Source organism: Felis catus, chromosome B3, assembly GCF_018350175.1.
Source record: "Felis catus isolate Fca126 chromosome B3, F.catus_Fca126_mat1.0, whole genome shotgun sequence".
Taxonomy (NCBI): Eukaryota; Metazoa; Chordata; class Mammalia; order Carnivora; family Felidae; genus Felis; species Felis catus.
The window spans coordinates 84,610,862-84,635,567 of record NC_058373.1 but is presented as its reverse complement, the minus strand read 5'-3'; the positions used below and the strand labels follow the sequence as shown (position 1 = coordinate 84,635,567).

Here is a 24,706-nt window from a genome sequence, read left to right as displayed (position 1 = left end):
GGCCACCTGCGTGTGGACTGACATGACTACGCAGCTTTCTGTGTGTGTTACAATCTCATTGGCCACTGGCCCCTATAAAACTGCTACACCTCTTAACCTAGGGGTCCAAGTCCCTGCTCCACCGTGTAGGGTATACTTGGGCCCAAGCTCCAGCCTGCAAATAAACCCTCGTGCGTTTGCATCGGTATCAGCTCCTTGGTGATCTCTCGGATTCAAAATTGGGGGCATTACACTTATCATTTAGTACTTTTAAGGATTTTATTAGGGCATAGTTACTATTTTACTTTGGTAACTGTAGACAAAGACCAGGTAATATTCAAACCATAATAACTCAAACACCAGTGTCATCAAGAATTTTTAACAATAAATAAAAGCATTGGTGGTGTCAGGAAACAAGTTTAAAAAAAATCAATTTCGCTTTCTGCCCATGGACGCCGCCGAGTAAGCATCGTGAAAGTCTCCCCTCCCACCACCGTCATGTCTAAGTCAGAGTCTCCCAAAGAGCCTGAACAGCTGCGGAAGCTTTTCATTGGAGGTTTGAGCTTTGAAACAACCGATGAGAGTCTGAGGAACCATTTTGAGCAACGGGGAACGCTTACGGACTGTGTGGTAATGAGAGATCCAAACACCAAGCGCTCCAGAGGCTTTGGGTTTGTCACCTATGCCACTGTGGAAGAGGTGGATGCAGCCATGAATGCAAGGCCACACAAGGTGGATGGAAGAGTTGTGGAACCAAAGAGGGCTGTCTCAAGAGATTCTCAAAGACCTGGTGCCCACTTAATTGTGAAAAAGATTTTTGTCGGTGGCATTAAAGAAGACACTGAAGAACATCATCTAAGAGATTATTTTGAACAGTATGGGAAAACTGAAGTGATTGAAATCATGACTGACCGAGGCAGTGGCAAAAAGAGAGGCTTTGCTTTTGTGACCTTTGACGACCATGACTCTGTAGACAAGATTGTCATTCAAAAATACCATACTGTGAACGGACACAACTGTGAAGTAAGGAAAGCTTTATCTAAGCAAGAGATGGCTAGTGCTTCCTGCAGCCAAAGAGGTCGAAGTGGTCCTGGGAACTTCGGTGGTGGTCGTGGAGGTGGTTTTGGTGGGAATGACAACTTTGGCCGTGAAGGAAACTTCAGTGGGCTTTGGCGGCAGTCGAGGTGGTGGTGGGAGTGGGGATGGCTATAACGGATTTAGTAACGATGGAAGCAACTTTGGAGGTGGTGGAAGCTATAATGATTTTGGCAATTACAACAATCAATCTTCAAATTTTGGACCCATGAAAGGAGGAAACTTTGGAGGCAGAGGCTCTGGCCCCTATGGTGGTGGAGGCCAATACTTTGCCAAACCATGAAACCAAGGTGGCTATGGCAGTTCCAGCAGCAGCAGTAGCTATGGTAGTGGCAGAAGGTTTTAATTACTGCCAGGAAACAAAGCTTAGCAGGAGAGGAGAGCCAGAGAAGTGACAGGGAAGCTACAGGTTACAAGAGATTTGTGAACTCAGCCAAGCACAGTGGTGGCAGGGCCTAGCTGCTACAAAGAAGACATGTTTTAGACAATACTCATGTGTATGGACAAAAAACTCGAGGACCGTATTTGTGACTAATTGTATAACAGGTTATTTTAGTTTCTGTTATGTGGAAAGTGTAAAGCATTCCAACAAAGGGTTTTAATGTAGATTTTTTTTGTACCCATGCTGTTGATTGCTAAATGTAATAGTCTGATCATGACGCTAAATAAATGTGTCTTTTTTTTAAATGTGCTGTGTTGGGGCGCCTGGGTGGCGCAGTCGGTTAAGCGTCCGACTTCAGCCAGGTCACGATCTCACGGTCCGGGAGTTCGAGCCCCGCGTCGGGCTCTGGGCTGATGGCTCAGAGCCTGGAGCCTGTTTCCGATTCTGTGTCTCCCTCTCTCTCTGCCCCTCCCCCGTTCATGCTCTGTCTCTCTCTGTCCCAAAAAAAAAAAAAAAAAAAAGTTGAAAAAAAATGTGCTGTGTAAAGTTAGTCTACTCTGAAGCCATCTTGGTAAACTACCCCAACAGTGTGAAGTTAGAATTCCATCAGGGTGATGCCAGGTTCCATTTGAAGTTTATTTGCAACCTGCTTGGGCACAGAAGCCGTTGTCTCCACAAACATTGGTGTGGTTGAACTGACAGTTAATGTGTTGTGACCTGGAGTTCACCGTTAAAAGGGTCACCCAAGCAAAGTCCTGGAGTTTATTTGGTTATTAATATGATTGTTGGCACATCCTATGCAATGTATCTAAATTGAATTATGGTATCAGATAAAATTATAGATGGGATTAAAGCTTGTGTATCGTCCATTATCATGTGTAATCAATAAATGATTTAATATTCTCTTGAAAAATAAAAAAATTAAAAAACTTAAAAATTTGGGGCACCTGGGTGGCACAGTCGGTTAAGCGTCCGACTTCAGCCAGGTCACGATCTCGCGGTCCGTGAGTTCGAGCCCCGCGTCAGGCTCTGGGCTGATGGCTCAGAGCCTGGAGCCTGTTTCCGATTCTGTGTCTCCCTCTCTCTCTGCCCCTCCCCCGTTCATGCTCTGTCTCTCTCTGTCCCCAAAATAAATAAACGTTCAAAAAAAGAAAATTTAAAAAAAAAAAAAAAAACTTAAAAATTTAAAAAAATTTTTAAAAATCAATTTCTCACAGTTATAATCTCCAGGACTATCTAGAAGACCTAGCAGATGATTGGTTGGTTGAAATAATAAATTTGCATGAATGACTAGAGAGTGAATGAATTTGAATCAGTGAATGGTTCTGATATCAGCCTGTGAGGAGAGGGTAAAATATGGGTTACTAGAAAAGAAGGAGATGAGTAGTTGAGAAAGGGAGAGCCTCGTATAAGCTAAGGCCATTTATCAAAAGAAACATGAAACCGGTACATGGATTAATTACTAATTAGTGCTGAGTAATTTAGGGGGCTATTTGAGGGCACAGGTATCCAAATATAGACAGAATCTGACTTGGGTCTTTGAGCCTCAGGGGATTATTTACTGTACATCTATTCTTTGGAATATGAAGAGACTGAAGCGGGGCTTAGGACCCAGAAGACCTCCCTCTTCCACTTCCCCCCAAAATGTTGGCCTGTGTTACAGGCTTCAACCACTTCTTTTCAAGACCTAGACACAAATCTGGTTCAATAAAAACAATTAGCAGAAGAGAGAACATTCAAGAGTTGTAATTACCTAAATGTCCCACCATTAACCATTTGAATGTCTAAATCCTCTACATTGATTGTTTTAATGAATGATAATTAAAACCAAATAACCTCTAGGCTCATTTGATGCTACAGTGACAAAACTGAACCTCTAGGCATTATATTGCAAGGCCCGGAATTGAGCCAGGGGAAGCCAGATAGATAAAGTACAAGGAGATGGTGAGCGGAAAGGTACTGGTGCACACTGGAGTAGAAAGAAGGTGATGGGGGTGTCTGGGTGACTCAGTCAGTTAAGCGTCTGACTTTGGTTCAGGTCATGATCTCACGGTTTGTGAGTTCGAGCCCCGTGTCGGGCTCTGTGCTGACAGCTCAGAGCCTGGAGCCTGCTTCGGATTCTGTCTCCCTCTCTCTATCCCTCCCCGACAAGTGCTCTCTCTGTCTCTAAACAATAAATACATGTAAAAAACAAACAAACAAAAATATTAAAAAAAAAAAAAAAAGAAAGAAGGTGATGGCTGCCCTAGCAAACACATTTCAGTTAGTTATCCATTGATGGGAGAGCCCTCAATACCACTCCCTAGTTAGGAAAATTCTTCCAGGAAAACACTTTCAGTCAGAAAAATGCCTTTGTAAAAAATAGTGGTGGGGTGAGAGCAATCGCTTCCTGCTATTGCCTACCACCAGCCGACACGCAGCTCAGCCCCTGGCTTCTGCCCTCTGAAGCAATGGCTTCCCTCATTGTCAAATCACTTTACCCAGTTCCAGAAGGCCTGCTAGAAGATTATGTGTTGTCAGCAAAGACACATGAGAGAGGATTTTTAACTTTTTAAATCTAAAGTAAGAATTTTGCAAGGCAGAATTTCCAGCCCAAACAATATTATAATGGAAAGAGATTAAACAGATTTTGTGGAGACCGCCTTCAGGCAAACAAGCTTGAGCAATGGAATGTGGAAAAGGCCACAGTGACCACCTGGTTGATACAGACAGGCCCATCAGGTGACCCACCTCAAAATGTCCTTAGGCCCTAACTGACCAATGGGCTCCTTACGACTAGGCACAGTTACCAAAAAAGGTAAGATTCTATACATTGCCAAACCTCCTCTTTTTCCCCCTTTAAAAGCAGCCCCCGCCCACTGCGTCTTTGCAGACAGCCACTCTTCTGCTCTCGTGCCCACCGCTCCCTTGTGGTGTATTCGATACATTTTTGTCTCCTTTGTTCTGCCTCAGGTGAATTCTTTCATCTCCCACACCATTGGCTTCCACCTGATCTGATTGTTGCCCCACATTTGGTGGCTCCCCTCCTATGAAGAGATACCCCATTTAGACACCACAGATTTGGTTTGCCATATTCATAATATAGAGGAAGCCATCATCTTGAATAAGTTAAAGGAAGAAACTGTCATACTCATCATTATACCCTGGTGCAGCACGTGTTCACAAAAATAATTGTTTGAACCCAACTCAACACAAAGTAATTTAAACTAAAACCCAGGACAGACCTAACAATATGAATGTACAAATCATGCACTAGTGGATCTTTCCAAAGCACTATATTTGTTGAAATTTTGAAATACATACAATGGCAGGCGAGCAGTCTCCATGATTGCTTGCTCTGTGGCACGTGTAAAGACTGTTCTAAGCTTTTCTTCTGCAGGACAAGCATTTCTAAGTTGAAGTCAGAGCCAGAAAGTTTGGGCAGTTCAGCACTTTTTATAACCAATCAGTGAATCAACATTTATAAAGCACTTACTGCGTGCAACGTACTGTTCTAAGGCGCTGGGATTATAATGGAGAGTCACTGGGGTTGAAAAGGGACTTTAGTCACCTCCATTTTGACCTTGGTCTGTACTTCCTAACTGATTTAAATTCTCCTTTGTTTATCTCTTAACTCAGACAAAAAAAAAACCCAGGAGGCAAAGCATCCTCTGACAGGAACATAATTACCCTTCAAGCAATAACAACTGCCCTGAGCCAGCAAGACCCTGCTTGATTGACCCCAAGATAATGACTTTTACTGCCCATCTGCATGTACCCACTGACCTTTGTCTCAAGTTTTCCTTATATAAAGGTAAAAGTATTTTCCGCACTGTGAAGACAGTCTTTGAGAGGCTTAGTCCCCTGCCTTCTGACTGGTGACGTCACTGAAATAAATTTCCTGTCTTATTTCACTACTGCTCCTCTTCCTGCCTTGGGATTTGTCAGTGGCCGGTGGTGGCTCCTGGTCCACTTGGGACCCCCAGAGCCTGGTGCTCTTGCACCCCTGTGCCCCAGTTACAGGATCCCCTAAAAGTACAGGAAGGCTCTTCCCCAATGAAATACAAATTACCCCCAAATCTTCTATTTGCTTGAAATGTTTATTAAGACCCTCATAATCAAATAAAACTTGATACCAAGTGCATGGGTTGATTATTAATTAGCGCTGACTGATTTAGTGGGCTACTTGAGGGCATAAGTATCCAAATGTAGACAGAAAGCAACTATTTTAAAATAGTGTGGGGCACCTGGGTGGCTCACTTGGTTGAGCAGCGACTTCGGCTCAGGTCATGATCTCACAGTTCATGAGTTCGAGCCCCACATGGGGGGCTTGGTGCTGACAGCTCGGAGCCTGGAGCCGGCTTCAGTTTCTGTGTCTCCCTCTCTCTCTGCCCCTCCCCTGCTCTCTCTCAAAAATAAGTAAACATTGAGTGCGCCCCGCAGTCCTTCGGATCTGTCTCTTGCTTCAACAGCGTTTGGACGGAACAGACCCAGGGACGCCCATTCTATCGGCCTCCGACCACCCTCAACCTTTTTTCCAGTCGCAACCTTCGGAGCCATCTTCTCGCCACCCTCTGCCTCCGGGACCAGCCAACACGCGATTTTGAATTTAGCTCCTCATTACCAATCAACCCCGAGCACCCAAATTAGTCAGAAGTACTCCACAGAGGTGGAAGCCACCGTCAACATGCACCTGCGGGCCTCCTACACCTACCTGTCACGGGGCTTCTATTCCGACCGGGACGACGTGGTCCTGGAGGGCGTGGGCCATTTCTCCCGCGGGGTGGCTGAGAAGAAGCGGGAGGGCGCCGAGCGTCTCTTGAAGATGCAAAACCAGTGCGGGGGCCACGGCCTCTTCCGGGAAGTGTAGACGCCGTCCCACGATGAGTGGGGTAAATCCTTGGACGCCAGGGAAGCCGCCCTGCTTCTGGAGAAGAAGTTGAAGCAGGCCCTTCTGGATCTGCATGCCCTGGGCTCTGCCCGCGCAAACCCCCATCTCTGTGACTTCCTGGAGGATCACGTTCTAGATGAGGAAGTGAAACTCATTAAGAAGATGGGCGACCACCTAACTAATCTCTGCGGGCCGTCCGGTCCCCAGGCTGGGCTGGGCAAGTATCTCTTCCAAAGGCTCACCCTCAAGCACGGCTAGAAGTCTCTGGAGCCCAGCAGCCTTTGAGAGCGTCCCTCTGACATCCACCAGGTGCCAGGGCTTGTGCCTGAGTCTCTCCTTGTAGCCACTAGGCAGCTTTTTAACCACGTGGAGCCCTCTCCCAAGGGGTGGACCAAATGAAAACAATAAAGCTTTATGCAGCAAAAAAAAAAAAAAAAAAAAGTAAACATTAAAATTTTTTAAAAATAAAATAGTGCAATTTTCATAGCCTGGGTGTGTATAATAGGACCCATGCACAATGGCATCTATGATGTGCCGAATAAATGAGTTCACAAAATGCACACTATAAATTAAACAATCATAGAAAACACAGTGCCAACTTCTCCCTTAGTAATCTTAAATTCAGATGCCTGTGTTTGTCATTTTTTAAAATATTTATTTATTTTTGAGACAGAGAGAGCACAAGTGGGGGAGGGTCAGAGAGAGGGAGACACAGAATTCGAAGCAGGCTGCAGGCTTTGAGCTGTCAGCACGGAGCCCAACACGGGCCCGAACTCACGGACTGTGAGATCATGACCCAAGCTGAAGTCGGATGCCCAACCGACTGAGTCACCTAGGGGCCCCTGTGTTTGTCATTATAGCAAACACTTTCTCTTTTAATTGTTTCCTTTTGTTTTTACCATGTACATGTATTCTCTATTACCATTCCTCCATCCACCTTACTCCTACCAAATCTGTACCCCATAATGATACTTTTTTCTTTCAGGGAACTATCCAAGTTTGCAAAAGTTGACAAGAGGCATATCTCTTCAGCAAGAATAGGTCAGAAAAAAAAATTACTATATTGAATTAATTTCAGATGATGTAAAGACCGAAATGGGAAAAGCAAAAGTCTTAAATGATTAGAAACCCGTTTGGGAGACTGACATACAGACACAAACAAGATCCAAAACACAAAACATACAGAAAAATATTCATAAATTCAACTACATTAACACATAAAGCTTCTAAATAACAACAGTGACCATTTTAAAAAGTTAAGAAAAAGCTACAGACTGAGATGATATTTAGGAATGTAGATTAGCACAATTACTTTCAAGGCAATTTGTCTACATTTCATAAAGTTGGAAATACACATATCCTATACCCCAGCAATCCTACTGTAAAACGTATAGCTGGAACAGTAATTCTCAAACTTTAGCTTGTGTCAGAACCACTGGGGAGCTTGTGAAAATACAGTTTGTGGAGTCCCACCACCAGTTTCTGATTGAGTAAACCTGGGTGAAGGCCCTAGAATTTGCATTTCTAACAAGTTCCAGATGATATTGATGCTCTTGCTGCTGATTCAGGCACTACATTTTGCGGATCACTGCCCCCAAAGAAACCTCATACCTGCACTTAAGGGGACACATGCAAAAAAATGTTCACCACAGGATTGTCCACAGTTGTGACAAACTAGAAACCAACAATAAGGAAATGGATGGATAAATGTATATTCAAGCAGGGCAGTTAAATGAATGAACAACACGTATCGATATGAATAATTCTCAAATCCTAATGGTGAGGGGAAAAAACAAGCTGTAAAAGAATATATTCAAGATACCAATAAGGTAAATCTTATACAACAGTCTACTGTTTACGTGTACATTCACATGTACCAAAAGTACAAAAGCAGGGATAGCAAAGATACATGTTAGTGAGGGGTTAAGGGAATTAAGATTGGGAAGGGGTTCAAAAGGAGCCTCGCTGTATCTGTGATCTCTTGTTTCTTGAAAACTGACCTGGAGCCCACTCCTTTCCAATTCCCTCCTCCCTACCCCAGCAGAGGGCACTGAGAAAGTGAGATCAGCCACCGTGTCTGGAGGAGAACTGCAAAGCATGTTTCAACGGGAGCATCCCTCTCTGCACAGCAAAATGATACAGGATTGAGAATGATCTATTTCACTACTTTTCATTTCTTTTTTCCTGGCTTTCTCTTTTTTAATATTTTTTAATGTTTATTCTTTTTTTTTTTTTCTTTTTTGAGAGAGAGACACAGAGCACGAGCAGGGAAGGGGCAGAGAGAGAAGGCGACAGAATCTGAAGCAGACTCCAGGCTCTGAACTGTCGGCACAGAACCTGTTGCAGGGCTCAAGCACACGAACCTCAAGATCATGACCTGAGCCGAAGTCGGACGCTCAACTGACTGAGCCACCCAAGTGCCCCAGTGTTTTGGGGTTTTTTTCCTGGTTTTCCAAACAAACTTAGACATCAGTACCTGCCTATATGGAAGGAAGGAAGGAAGGAAGGAAGGAAGGAAGGAAGGAAGGAAGGAAGGAAGGAAGGAAGGAAGGAAGGAAGGAAGGAAATGATGGATCACACCAGCACTTATTAGAAGGATAATGGCTCTCTTTAGAGAATAGATATATTTTATCATCATGGTGTGTGAGAGGCACAGTGGGAGCCACAAAATCAATAATAACACCAACTTATATTTCCATAGTACCTTTCCGTTTCCAAGCTGTTTCACTGGGAGTAGAAAATAGACAGTTATATAAAGTAAGAGAAATTCAATGTACGCTGTTATGACTACCATAGGTTTGGGCTCTGATGAAAAAAATTCCTTCTTCCTTTGAATGTGAAGAGGTTCAGGGCATGTTAACCCCAAAATATGCTGCTTTGACATATAGACTATTTTGAGTTAAAGGCACTGGAAAACAGTGAATATAAGAAAAAGACTCTGACTTTCCTTCTGGTTCTTAAAGGCAGGAGATGAAATTCCCATGCACAGATGTCCTCCCAATGCAAAAAGGAAAGTGACATTCTTATCATCAAGGACGAGAAGCTGAGACCCAGAGAATCCTACACAAGCAGACCTTGGTAAAAGCATCCTCTCCCTTCAGCTGCCCCACAGTCTAGTCACTTCTGCACACTTGCCTTTGTTCAACTTTGTACAAAAGCAAATAGGTTTTGCCATTTTTTGAGTCTTCATTCCTTAGGAGGTCTCATGTGTCACGTAAAACTTAACGTAAGTAGGGGCCAGTAAATATTTGTGGGACATATGAATGAATGAAGGAATCTATCTTTCTTGTGGTCTCTGTTCATCTTCCTATTTTTTAAGTTTATTTATTTATTTTGAGAGAGAGAGAGAGAGAGAGAGAGAGAGAGAGAGAGAGAGAGAGAGTATGTGTGTGTGCGTGTGTGCCTGTGAATGGGAGGGGCTGAGAGAGAGAGAGAATCCTAAGCAGTCTCCTCACTATGAATGCTGAGCCTGATGCGGGGCCGAACCCATAAACCTCGAGACCATTACCTGAGCAGAAGTCAAAAGTCAGACACCTGACTGACTGAGCCACCCAGGCACCCCTGTTCATCTTCCTATTAATATTCTCCCCACTAATTCTAGATACCCTCCAGAGGGTGGTGCACTGCCAATGTACCAAGATATTTCAATCTTTTGCTTTTAATTCAACCTCACATGCCCACTATACAAGAGGCTGCTGCAGAATCTCACACTCTCTGCTACCAAACAGACATCATTTTATTTTCTCCAAAAGAAGAAATTCAAAACAGAGTCCCCTTCACATCCCATCTGCCACCAACGCTTATCACTTCTTTCCCTATAATTGTTTCAGTCTTTTGTCACTGTTTACCATTGTTAATATAGCTCAGAATAACATAACAAATTTTAACTGAACATTGCCAATACAAAGTATTTTAAATTAATCTTACTTGACCCTTAAAACTGTATAAAACTGGGTATTTATCTTAGAGAAGTGAGGCTTGTGTTCATACAAACCTGTATGTTTATAAAAACATAAATGCTTACAGCGGTATTATTTGTAAGAGTCAAAGACTAGAAACAACTCAAATATCCCCCAGTAGGTGAATGGATACACTGCGGTACACTCATATAATGGAACACTACTCGTTAATTACTCGTTAATAAAAAAGAACTATTAACACATGCAACAACCTGGATGGGTCTTAAGAGCCTTCTACTGAGTGAAAAAGTCAATCTCAAAAGTTGACACATTGTATAATTGCATTTACATAACATTCTCAAAATGACAAAGTTATAGTGATGGAGAAGGGATTGGGTGACAGGGAGGGTGTGACTTTAAGGGATGATACAAGGGAACTTCCTTGTGGCAGTGGACCAGTTCTATATCCTGACTGTGCCAGTGGTTACACAAATCTATATATTTGAAAATTTCATAGAACTATGCAGCAAACCACCCTCCAAATCAGTATTTGTAAGAACTGTGAAATCTAAATAAAATCTGAATTATTGTTAGTATTTACCAATGTCCACTGACTGGTTTTGATAGTGTTATCATTGGAGGAAGTGGAGTAAAGGATCCACAGGAACTTTATACTGTGTTTGCAACTTTGAGGATACAAAATTATTTTGAAATAAAAAGCTTACAATGACTATTTTATTTTTTTAATGTCTATTTTCGAGAGAGAGAGAGAGAGAGAGAGAGAGAGAGAGAGAGAACACATGCACACGCACAAGCAGGGGAAGGGCAGAGACAGAGGGAGACAGAGGATCCAAAGTGTGCTCCCCACTGACAGCAAAGAGCCCGACATGGGGCTCAAACTCACAAATTGTGAGATCACAACCTGAGCCGAAGTTGGAGGCCCAACCAACTGAACCACCCAGGCACAATGACCACTTTTAATTAGAAGGGCTACCAAGTAAAAAATTCACTTTGGGAAGATCCTCACTTGCAAACATTAGGGCTACAATTAATATTCTGTAGATCTACATATTCTGAATCCTTCCAAAAATTTAATAAAAACAATGACACTCTGAATTGGTAGCTGATAATTGTGATTAATAAGAAGCAAATGTAATTTTACTAACCTGGAGCTATAGCTGCCATCAGGGTTTCCAGAATAACTGCTTCCACTGAATTGGTCTGCTTTTACTCTCCATAAGGCTAGCCTCCCCTACATCTGCTGTGCAGGAGTCACCTGGCCTGAAATGTGATTGGGCAGGGGGTGGGGCACATAAAGCTAGTACTCAAAACAGTATGGTACTGGCACAAAAATAGACACATAGATCAACAGAACAGAATATAAAGCCCATAAATAAACACAAAATTAGAAGGTCAATTAATCTTTGACAATGTTGGCAAGAATATGCAATGGGAAAAAGACAGTCTCTTCAACAAATGATGCTGGGAAAACTGGACAATTACATCCAAAAGAATGAAACTGGACCACTTTTTTACACCATACACAAAAATAAGCTCTCACATTAAGGACCTAAATGTGAGACAGGAAACCATCAAAATCCTAGAACACAGTATAGGCAGTAATTTCTCCAACATTGGCCATAACAACATTTTTCTAGATATGTCTCCTGAGGCAAGAGACATAAAAGCAAAAAGAAACTCTGGGACATCAAATAAAAAGCTTCTACATCAAAGAAAACAATAAACAAAACTAAAAGACAACCTACAGATTGGGTGAAGACATTGGCAAACAACATAGACGATAAAGGGTTAGTATACAAAAATATAAAGAACTTCTACAACTCAGGGTGCTGCTTAAGCCTGCTTATGCTCTGTTTCTCTCTCTCTCAAAAATAAACTTTAAAAAAATAATAATTAAAAAAAGAACATACAAATCAACACCAAAAAAACTCCCATATTATCTACTTTAAAAGTGGGCAAAAGACATGAACAGACATTTCTCCAAAGAAGACATTCAGATGGCCAACAGACACACAAAAAAAGATGCTGAACATCACTCATCATCAGAGAAATGCAAATCAAAACTACAGTGAGAGGGGCATCTGGGTGGCTCAGTCAGTTAAGTGTCCAGCTTCAACTCAGGTCACTATCTCGCAGTTTGTGAGTTTGAGCCCCACATCTGGCTCTCTGATGCCAGCGTGGAACCCACTTTGGATCCTCTGTTTTCTTCTCTCTGCCCCTCCCCCACTTGAGTGTGCACACATTCTCTCAAAAATAAAATAAGCATTAAAAACAAAAACTACGGGGCACCTGGGTGGCTCAGTCGGTTGAGCGTCCGACTTCAGCTCAGGTCACGATCTTGCGGTCCGTGAGTTCGAGCCCCGCGTCGGGCTCTGTGCTAACTGCTCAGAGCCTGGAGCCTGTTTCGGACTCTGTGTCTCCCTCTCTTTCTGACCCTCCCCCGTTCATGCTCTGTTTCTCTCTGTCTCAAAAATAAATAAACGTAAAAAAAAAAATTAAAAAAACTACAATGAGATATCACCTCACACCTGTCAAAGTGGCTAAGATCAAAAACACAAAAACAACAAGTATTGGCAAGGATGCGGAAAAAGTAACCCTGTGCACAGTTGGTGGGGATGCAAACTAGTACAGCCACTGTGGAAGACAGTATGAATATTCCCTCAAAAAGGTAAAATAGAACTACATTACAATACACACTACTGGGTATTTACCCAAAAAATACAAAAACACTAATTCAAAGGGATATCTACACCCCTATGTTTATTGCAGCATTATTTACAATAGCCCAGTTATGGAAACAGCCCAAGTTTCAAGATAATTGAAATTTTCAATTATTCAAGATAAATGAATAAAGAAGATGTGAGATAGATACACACACACACACACACACACACACACACACACACACACACTGGAATACTATTCAGCCATAAAAATGAATGAAAGCTTGCCATTTGTAACAACATGGATAGATCCAGAGAGAAAATTCTAAGCAAAATAAGCCAGTCAGAGAAAGACAAATACCATATGATTTCACTCATATGTGTAATTTAAGAAACAAAACAAATGAGCAAAGAGGGGGGAAAAAAGAGAGAGACAAACCAAAAAACAAACTCTTGACTATAGAGAACAATTGGATGTTTACCAGAGGGGAGGTGGGTAGGGGGATGGGTGAAATAGGTGGAGGGGATTAAGAGTACACTCACTTATCTTGAGGGGAGCCTGAGTGGCTCAGTCAGCTGAGCATGTGACTCTTGATTTCAGCTTGGGTCATGATCCCAGGGCTGTGGGATCAAGCCCTGTGTCGGGCTCTGCGCTGAGCATGGGGCCTACTTGGGATCCTCTCTCTCCCCCTCTGCCCCTCTCCCCAACTCATTCTCCCTCTCTAAACTAAAAAAATAAATTAAAAAAAAAAGAGTATTCTATCTTGATGAGCACTGAGTGATACATGGAACTGTTGAGTCACTATATTTTATACCTGAAACTAATAAAACACTATGTTAACTGGAACTAAAATTAAAAAAATCAAGTGTACAACATGATGATTTATGAATGCAATGTGAAAGGGGAAATAAGTTAACTTTTGTAATTTGGTTTTATGTCATTTATAATTTGATTTTATGTCATTTAAAAATTTCCCTTTGAGATGGAACAAGTTTAAAAAAAAAAATCAAGGCTGAAAAAAGGATTCTGGGAACATAGTAGATAAGAAGCACCAGAAATCTGTCTCCTAACCTAGACAACAACTACACTGGTAGAATCTGTCTGATGTAACTATTTTGGAGCTCTGGAGTCTACGAAAGGTTTGAACTTACAGGGAAATGCCTGGATAGCAAACAGGTTAATTTGGGTCCATTTCAACTCTCAGTTCAATAGCAGCTGCACATCCTTTACCCTCCAGCCCTACAGGCAGACAGCTCTATGGGCATTCCTGCAGCAGCCTGCATACAACTATGGAAGCCAGTGTTTGCAATAAGGATTTTGTCCTCCAAATACTGGGGATCTGTACCCTGATTCCCTAATCGCTGCATCTGATCACACAGGTGCAGACACAGAGATGGACAGCTATTATTGCACTGCCCCGTGGGCCCCCTCACCTCACATTGTTGCACGCCTCTCCCCATCTGACTGAAGCAACTGCAATGAAATTTAGAGGACTAGACCATCTCCCCACCCCCCCCCACCCCGCCCTGCCACCTCTTCATTTTCTTCTTTTTCCCATTTTGGGAGTCAGACATTAAAGACTAGGGCATTCAGGGGCACCTAGCTGGCTCACTCAGAAGAGCATGTGACTCTTGATCTCGGGGTTGTGAGTTCAAGCCCCATGTTGGGTGTAGAGATTACAAAATTAGAAAGGCATCATATAGGGGCACCCGGGCGGCTCAGTCGGTTAAGTGTTTGACTTCGGCTCAGGTCATCATCTCACAGTTTGTGAGTCTGCGGCCCACATCAGGCTCACTGCTGTCAGCACGGATCCTACTTTGGATCCTCTGTCACCCCCTCTCTCTCTGCCCCTCCCTGCGCACAGTCTCTCTCTCTCTCAAAAACAAATGAACATTAAAAAAAGGAAATGAAAAAGAAAGGCACCATATGTCCCCAGAGAAAAGCACAGACTCAAAAAATGACCTGAGAGCACCTTAATTCTATACTGCAGGCTGACCCTTCACACAGAAAGCCTACAATTTTTTTTAATGTTTATTTATTTTGAGAGAGAGAGAGAATATGAGCAGGGGAGTGTCAGAGAGAGAGAGAATCCCCACAGGCTCCATACTCAGCACAGAGCCAAACACAGGGCTTGATCTCATGACCATGAGATAATGACCTGAGCCCAAACCATGAGTCGGACACCTAACCAACTGAGCCACCCAGGCACCCCAGCCTACAAGTTTTCTGAAAAGCAAAACAAAACAAAACCAAAAGCCAAAAAATCTTGGTAAAGGAAGAGAATCTGATTTCCAGAGTTAGGCCATATCATTAGATTCAAATATTCATGTTTTCAACAACAACAACAACAACAACAACAACAAAAAACCCACAAGGCATACAAAGAAACAGGAAGAGGAAAAAAACCACACCAACAGACCCGTCTCAATAGGTGGACCTACTACACAAAGTCTGAACAAAGTAGACATATCAATAGGGAGATGATTACCCCATCTAATCCCCATCGTAACCAAAAGAAACCAAAAAGAGATTCTAGATCCCAAAAGCACAATAACTAAAATAAAATTTTCAGAGATGGATTTGAGCAGGCAGAAGAAAGAATTAGCAAATTTGAAGAAAGAACAATGGAAACTATCGAGTCTGAGGAATGGAAAGAAAAAAGATTAAAGGAAAGTGAACAGGGTCTACCATCAAGCAAACCATCACACACAGTGTGGGAGTCTCAAAATAAGAAAGAGAAAGGAGAAGAGATTATTTAAAGAAATCAGGGCTGGGGTGCCTGGGTGGCTCAGTCGGTTAAGCGTCCAACTTCAGCTCAGGTCACGATCTCGCAGTCCATGAGTTCAAGCCCTGCGTCGGGCTCTGGGCTGATGGCTCAGAGCCTGGAGCCTGCTTCTGATTCTGCGTCTCCCTCTCTCTCTGACCCTCCCCTGTTCATGCTCTGTCTCTCTCTGTCTCAAAAATAAATAAAAAACGTTAAAAAAATTTTTTTTAATTAAAAAAAAATAAAGAAAGAAAGAAGGGCTGAAAACTTGCCAAATTTGATGAGCTATGAATATAAACACCCAGCAAGCTCAACAAATTCCAAGTAGTATGAAATCAAAAGAGACCCACACCAAGATACATTGTGATCAATCTATTGAAAGAAAAAGAACAAGAGAGAATCTTAAACACACCAAAAGAGAAGTAACTCATCATATCAGGGACCCTCAATAACATTATTCACATATTTCTCATCAGATACCGTGAGAGCCAGAAGGCAGTGGACTGAAATATTCAAAGTGCTAAATGAAAAAATTGTGAACCAAGAATCTTGTATCTGGCAAAAGTGTCCTTCAAAAATGAGATAGCCTCAGATGAGGGAATTTGTTACCACTAGGCCTACCCTGCAGGAAATGTTAAAGGGAGTCCTGCAGGTTGAAATGAAAAGACATTAGCCTATAACTCAAAGCTGTGTGAAGAAATAAAAATATTGTGAAGGTAAATATGTGGGCAACTATAAAACCAGTATCATCTGTAAAAAATGGTTCGTAACTCTACTTTTTGCTTTCTACATGATTTAAGAGAATAATACACTTTTAAGATTTTATTTTATTTTATTTTATTTTATTTTATTTTATTTTTAATGTTTATTTATTTTTGAGACAGAGAGAGACAGCATGAACGGGGGAGGGTCACGGAGAGAGGGAGACACAGAATCTGAAACAGGCTCCAGGCTCTGAGCCATCAGCACAGAGCCTGACGCGGGGCTTGAACTCACGAACCGTGAGATCATGACCTGAGCCGAAGTCGGACGCTTAACCGACTGAGCCACCCAGGCGCCCCTAAGATTTTATTTTTAAGTAATCTCTCCACCCAACATAGGGCTCAAACTTACAACCCCAAGATCAAGAGTTGCAAGCTCCACTGACTGAGTCAGCCAGACACCCCAAGAATACTACATTAAAAAAAAAATAAAACAATCATTAATCTAAAGCTCATATTCTTATAACTGATTTATGATTCCACATTCTATTTCCTACACAACTGACTAATACATTATACATAACAATGATTAATTTATGGTTTGGGACACACCATGTATAAAGATGGATCCTGTGACATCAATAACTAAAAGTAATGGGGAGGGAGCTATATAGGAGCACAGTTTTCGTACGTTATTAAAGTTAAGCCAGCATAAATTGAAATTAGAATGTTTATAACTTTAAGCTGTCAAATCTAATTCCCATGGCAACCACAAAGAAAATAGTTACAGAATATACACAAAAGAAGAAGGGAATTAAGGCATTTTACTACAAAAAAACATCAGCTAAACACAAAAGAAAACAGTAATGCAGGAAATAAGGGACAAAAAAAAGCTATTAGGCATACAAAAACACATAGCAAAAAGACAGGAGTTCCTCTTTATCAGTTATTACTTCAAATGTAAATAGATTAAACTCTCCAATCAAAATACAGAGGTTGACAGAATGGACTTAAAATAATGATTTAGCTCTATGCTCTCTACTGTAGATTCATTTTATTTTATTTTTTTCAGAGACTCACTTTAGATCCAAAGACACAAATAGGTTGAAAGTGAAAGGATTAAAAAAAAGTCTTTCTATGCAAATAGTAGCCAAAACAAAGCAGAGGTGGCTATACTAATATTGGACAAAATAGACTTTTTAAAAAGTTTGTTTGTTTGTTTGTTTGTTTGTTTGTTTGTTTATATAAAGAGAGCACATGCAGGGGGAGTAGAGGGGTGGGGGAAGGGAGAGAATCCCAAGCAGGCTCTGCACTGTCAGCATGGAGCCCAATGCGGGGCTCAAACTCATGAACCATGAGAATGTGACTTCACTTGATCTTAGCCAAAAGGCCAAGAAGTGATTCCGTGAGAACATGACTTGAGCGGAAATCAAGAGTTGGAGGTTTAACCAACTGAGCCACCAGGCACCCCCCAAAATAGGCTTTAAATTTTTAAAAGTTTGCAAGATGGGGTGCCTGCGTGGCTCAGCCGGTTAAGCATCCAACTTCAGCTCAGGTCAAGAAATCCAGGTTCATGAGTTCAAACCCCTCTTTGGACTGTGTTGACAGTTCAGAGCCTGGAGCCTACTTTGGATTCTATGTCTCTCTCTCTGCTCCTCCCCTGCTTGCACTCTGCACTCTGTCTCTTTCTCTCTCGAAAATAAATAAACATTTAAAAAGCTTGCAAGAGTCAAAGAAAGACATTATGTATTAGTAAGTGGTTGAATACAATAAGAGGATAACAATTGTAAACATTTATGCACCTAATAATGAAAATCAAAATATATAAAGCAGAAACTGACGGAATTGAAGGGGAAAGTGGAAGTTCCACAATAATAGTTGGAGACTTTAATACCTTATTCTTAATAATTAATAGAACAAATAGAAGATAATTAAAGGGAGGATTTGAACACAATAAATCAAATAGATCTGAAAGGCATATATAGAACACTCTACCCAACACCAGTGTACACATTCTCCTTAAGTGCACATTGGACATTTTCCAGGATAAGCTATATGTTAGGCCACAGATGAAGCCTCAAAATACTTTAAAAGATGGATAGCATACAAAATATCTTCTCTCATCACAAGATGAAGTTAGAAATCAGTAACAGAAGGAAAACTGGAACATTAATAAATTTATAGAAATTAAACAACACACTCTTAAATAACCAATGAATCAAAAATGAAATCACAAAGGACGTTTTCTAATTTCTAATTTTCTAATAGTTAGAAACTAATGAAAATGAAAACACAACATACCAAAACTTATGGGACACAGCAAAAGGATTGTTAAGGGGGAAATTTATAGCTATAAATGTTTATATTAAAAAAACAAGAAAGATCTCAAATCAATAACCTAACTTAACAACCTAAGAAACTAAGAAACAAAGTAACAATAAACTCAAAGCTAGCTGAGGAGAAGATAATATAGAGCATAAATGAATGCAATAAAGGGTAAGAGTAATAAATGTAATAAACAATGGAGAAAATCAATAAAACCAAAAGTTGGTTTTTCAAAAATATCAGCAAATCGATATACCTTTAGCTAGATTGAATAGGAAAAAAGAGAAGACACAAATTATTTTAAAAAAACAAAAAAATAAAAATAAATGAAAGTGGGGATATTACCGCTGAATCTACAGATGTAAAAATTATTATAAGAGAATACTATGAGCAACTATATGCCAACAAATTCAATAAACTAGATGAAGTGGACAAATTCCTAGAAAACACGAAAACTGTCAAGTCTAAATAAGAAATAGAAAATCTGAATAGACCTGTAACAAATAAGGAAACTGAATCAAAAACCTCCCCCAAAATAAAAGCATTAGACCTGATGGCTCCGTGGTGAATTCTACCAAACATTTAAAGAAGAGCTAATACCAATCCTTCTCAAACTTTTGAAATAACTGAAGAGGGGAGAACACTTCTAATCTCATGAGATCAGCATTTCTGTGATACCAAAGCCAGTCAATGACACTACAAAAAAAGAAAACCACAGACTATTATCTCTTATGAGCATTGACGCAAACGTTCTCAAGAAATACTAGCAAACCAAATTTGACAGCATTTTTGGTCAAAATTTTCTTTAAATTCTTGTTAGTTAACATATAGTATAATACTGATTGCAGGAGTAGAATTTAGCGATTCATCACTTACATGTAACACCCAATGTTCATTACAGCAAGTGTCCTCTTTAATGCCTATCACCCATTTACACATTTACCCCACCCATCTCCCTCCATCAGTCTTCAGTTTGTTCTCTATCTTTGTGAGGCTCTTGTAGTTTGCTTCCCTCTCTCTTTTTTTTTCCTGCTTCCCATATGTTCATCTGATTGTTTCCTAAATTCCACCTATGAGTGAAATCATACAGTATTTGTCTTTCTCTGATGGACATATTGAGCTTAGCATAATACACTCTAGCTCTTATCCATACCATTGCAATTGGCAAGATTTCATTATTTTTGATGGCTGAGTAATATTCCATTGCATATTTGTGTATATACTACATCTTCTTTATCCATTCATTAGTCGATAGACATTTGGGCTCTTTCCATAGTTTGACTATTGTTGATAATGCTGCTATAAACATCAGGGTGCATGTATCCCTTTGAATCTATATTTTTTGCATCCTTTGGATAAATACCTAGTCGTGCAATTGCTGGGTTGTAGGGCAGTTCTATTTTTAACTTTTTGAGGAAACTCCATATCAAACTCAACAGCATAATAAAAGGATAATACATCATTGCCAAGTGGGAATTATTCCTGGAATTCAAGGAGGGTTCAACATATAAAAATTGATCAGTATAATACACCATATTAACAGAATGAAGGAAAAAACCCTTCATGATCATCTCAATTGATGCAGCAAAAGTATTTGATAAAAATTCAACATTCTTTTAGGATAAACACACACACACACACACACACACACACGCACATGCACACGCACACGCACACGCACACCAAACTAGGAGAAAGAAAGAACAAAAGAACATCTAAATCAGAAAGAAATAAGTAAAATTATCTCTATTCACAGATAATGTGATCTTATATGTAAAAAATCTTAAAGATTTCACAAAAAAAAATTGTTAGAATAAATTAATTCAGCAAAACAGCAGGATATAAAGTACACACAAAAATCAGTTGAATTTCTATACACTAATATTGAACAAACTAAAAAGGAAATTAAAAAAAAAACAGTTCTACTGGGGCACCTGGGTGGCTCAGTTGGTTAAGTGTTTGACTCTTGATTTTGGCTCAGGTCATGATCTCTCAGTTTGTGGGATCAAGCCCCATGTTGGACTCCGTGCTGGCAGCTTGGAGCCTGCTTGGGATTCTCTCTCTCTCTCTCTCTCTCTCTCTCTCTCTCTCTCTCTCTCTCTCTCTCTCTCCCTCTTCCCCTGTGTGTGCCCCTCCCCTGCTCTCTCTTTCTCTCTCAAAAGAAATAAATAAACTTCTAAAAACTAAATAAAAAATAAAAATAGGGGCACCTGGGTGTCTCAGTTGGTTTAGCATCCAACTCTTGATTTCGGCTCAGGTCATGATCTTGTGGTTCTGATTCATGAGATCAAGTTCCGCATCCCCTGCTTGGGATTCTCTCTCTCCCTCTCTCTCTGCCCATCCCCACCCCCCCCCCACACACATACTCTCTCTCTCTCTCTAAAAATAAAAAACAAATAAATAAAAATTTAAAAAAACAGTCCTACTTATAATAGCATCAAAAAGAGTAAAATACGTAAGAATTAGCTACCTAAGGAGATAAAAGACTTACACAATGAAAACTAAAAGACATTACTGAGATTAAAGACATAAATAAATTGAAACATATCCCATGCTCATGAATTAGAAGAGTTAATATGGTTAAAATATCCTTACTACTCAAAATGATCTATAGACTCAATGTAATCCCTGTCAAAATGCCAATGACATCTTTTGCAGAAATAGAAAAAAATGATCCTAAAATTCATATGGAATTTCAAGGGACCCAGAGTAGCTAAAACCATCTTGAAAAAGAACAAAATTGGAAGTCTCCTATATCCTGATTTTGGAACTTACTGTAACACTACAGTAATCAAAACAGGGTGGTGGTGGCATAAAGATAGACATAGAGACCAATGGAATTGAATAGAGAGCCCAGAAATAAATCTTCTCATATATATGGACAACTGATTTTTGACAAGGGTGCCAAAGCCTTTTCCCCATTCAATGGGGAAAGGATGGTCTTTCCAACAAATGGTGATGTGAAAACTGGACATCCACGTGCAAAAGAATGATCTTGGACTCTTACCTAACACCATATACAAAAATTAAGTCAAAATTGGCCACCAACCTAAACATAAAACTCTTAGAAGAAAACATGGAGCAAAAGCTTCATGACATTGGATTTGACAACGATTCCTGGATATGACACCGAAGGCCCAAGCAACAAAAGGCAAAATAGACAAGTCAGACTTCAAGAAAATGTCAAACTTTTGTGCATCAAAGGACACTTTGAACAGCCTTTCCTGAGAGTTGCCATGGTTTCCTGCTTTGACAGCGCCTGGAGGGAAAAGGCGCTAACCCAAACCCCCGCTGGCTGCTCAGAGCCAGCCCTGGGCACCGCCTCACAGTTTCAGACTGCCCCAAAGCCATCACCCCTCTCCAGCAGGGGGGGGGGGGGCAGCTGCTGTTGCCTCTCTTCAGCTGCTCACTGTGACCTCCTCGTCTCCCACACGGATGGGCCGGAAATACCACCAGGACTCAGAGGCCACTATCCACTGCCAGATCAGCCTGAAACTCTACACCTCCTACATCTACCTATCCATGTCTTACTACTTTGACCTCAGTGATGTGGCTTTGAAGAACTTCAACGAATATTTTCCTCACCAATCTCATGAAGAGAGAGAAAAAGCTGAGAAACCGATGAAGCTGCAGAACCAATGACCACATCCTCCTTAAGGCTATCAAGAAACGGGACCAGAAAGGACTGGGAAAACAGGCTGAATGCAATGGAGTATGCATTTTACTTGGAAAGCATGAATCAGTCACTACTGGTAATGGCCAGAATGGCCACCGACAAAAAACCCTACTTGTGTGACTTCACCGAGACTCATCACCTGAATTAGCAGGTAAAATTCACCAAAGAATCGGATGACCACATAACCAACTTGTACAAGAAATCTGGCACGGCAGAGTGTCTGTTTGACAAGTACGCACAGACAGACAGTGATAACAAGAGCTAAGACTTAGGCTGAGGGTAACTTCCCTGGCCATAGCCACAGAGGTGACTTCCTGGTCACCAAGGTAGTGCATGCATGTTGGGGTTACCTTTACCTTTTCTATAGGTCTTACCAAAATGAATACTTAGGTTATTTCATTTGTACCATTGCTTCAAATAAAGCAATTTGGTACTCCCTCCAAAAATGAGACTTTTGTGACAGAATGAAAAGGCAATCCCTAGAATGGGAGAAAATATTTGCCAACTATATACCCGCTAAGGGATTAATGTCCAAAATACAGGGGCGCCTGGGTGGCCTCAGTCAGTTGAGCATCCGACTTCGGCTCAGGTCATGATCTTGCGGTCCGTGAGTTCGAGCCCCACATCGGGCTCTGTGCTGACCGCTCAGAGCCTGGAGCCTGTTTCAGATTCTGTGTCTCCCTCTCTCTCTGACCCTCCCCCGTTCATGCTCTGTCTCTCTCTGTCTCAAAAATATATAAACTTTAAAACAAAATACATAGAGAACTCTAAAACTGAACAACAAAGAAACAAATAACCTGATTCGGGGGCACCTGGGTGACTCAGTTGGTTGACTGGCTGACTTCAGCTCAAGTCATGATCTCACGGTCCATGGGTTTGAACCCCGCGTCGGGCTCTGTGCTGGCAGCTTGGAGCCTGGAGCCTGCTTTGGATTCTGTGTCTCCCTCTGTCTCTGCTCCTCTCCTGCTTTTGCTCTCTCTCTCTCTCTGTCTCTCAAAAATAAATAAATGTTTAAAAAAATTTTTTAAATAACCTGATTCAAAAATGGGCAAAGGACTTAAATAGACATTTCTTCAAAGAAGATATTCAAATGGACAGTAAGCGCATGAAAAGATGCTTAACATTATAATCATTAGGGAAATGTAAAGCAAAACCACAGTGAGATAGCACTTCATATCTATTGGGATAGCTACAATGAAAAAATGTAAGGGGTGCCTAGCTGTCTCAGTCAGTAGAGCATGCAACTCTTAATCTCAGGGTTGTGAGTTTGAACCCCATACTGGGAGTGGAAGATACTTAAAATAACTTTTTAAAATTTGAAATAAAAATGTTGGTAGGGATGTGGATAAATTGGAACCCTTGTGCACTGTTGGTGTGAATGTAAAATGGTGCAGCCGCTGTGGAAAACAGTATGGCAGTTCCACAAAAGATTAAAAATAGATGTAGCATATGATTCAGCAATTCCACTGATGGGTACACACCTAAAAGAATCGAAAGCAGGGGCTCAAAGATATATTTGCACACCCATGTTCAGAGCATCATTATTCACAATAGCTAAATCAACTCAACGGTCCATAACATGGAAGCAACCCATCGGTCCATAGACAGATAAATAAGCAAAATGTGGTATACACTTCTAATGGAATATTCAGCCTTAACAGAGAAGGAAATTCTGATATATGCTACACATGGATGAACCCTGAGAACATTATGCTAAGTGAAACAAGACAGCCACAAAAAGACTAATGCTGTATGACTCCATTTATATGAGGTACCTAGAGTAGTCAAAATCATAGGGACAGAAAGTAGAATGGTGGTTTCCAGGGGCTAGGGAGACGGGGAATAGGGAGTTATTGTTTAATGGGTATGAAACTTCAGTTTTGTAAGATGAAAAGAGTTCTGGAGATGGATCGTGGTGATAGTTGCTCAACAATACAAACATAACTAATGCCACTGAACTGCACACTTCAACATGATTCGGATGACAATTTTTATCTTTTGAATATTTTACCAAAAATTTTTGAAAAAAAGTCAGGGCTAATTCAGTCCAAATCCAGTATGCACATATGTAGACTTTAGTCTTTATGTTTTTAAGTTTCTATGCAGTTAGTAAATTAAGCAACTAATTTGATTTGCCACCCCTCTATTACCTCTCACGTCCCAGGGGCATAGATTTTACAAATCAAGCTTCCCTATATACTCAACAAGTGAGAGAAGATTATACCCTATCTAACCAAACTGTCTTAAGCATGAGTGTAGGACAAAGGCATTGTCATACATGCAAAGCCTCCAAAAATTTACATTGCAAGCATTCTTTCTTGAGAGACTAC

The 24,706-nt window shown here is 40.9% G+C and overlaps 1 protein-coding gene and 2 pseudogenes across 1 annotated transcript; all 3 read left to right on the top strand.

Annotated features, from left to right (window-relative positions):
* Positions 1–419: 419 nt before the first annotated feature.
* Positions 420–1,758, top strand: LOC101090873 (heterogeneous nuclear ribonucleoprotein A1-like). Its single transcript, XM_019832933.3, is given in 2 exon segments — positions 420–1,148; positions 1,150–1,758. Coding segments are annotated over 2 exon segments (879 nt in total). The 5' UTR covers positions 420–477; the 3' UTR covers positions 1,358–1,758.
* A 4,100-nt stretch (positions 1,759–5,858) lies between these two features.
* LOC101084631 lies at positions 5,859–6,751 on the top strand (annotated as a pseudogene).
* A 3,897-nt stretch (positions 6,752–10,648) lies between these two features.
* LOC101084367 lies at positions 10,649–22,826 on the top strand (annotated as a pseudogene).
* The last annotated feature ends 1,880 nt before the right edge of the window (positions 22,827–24,706 follow it).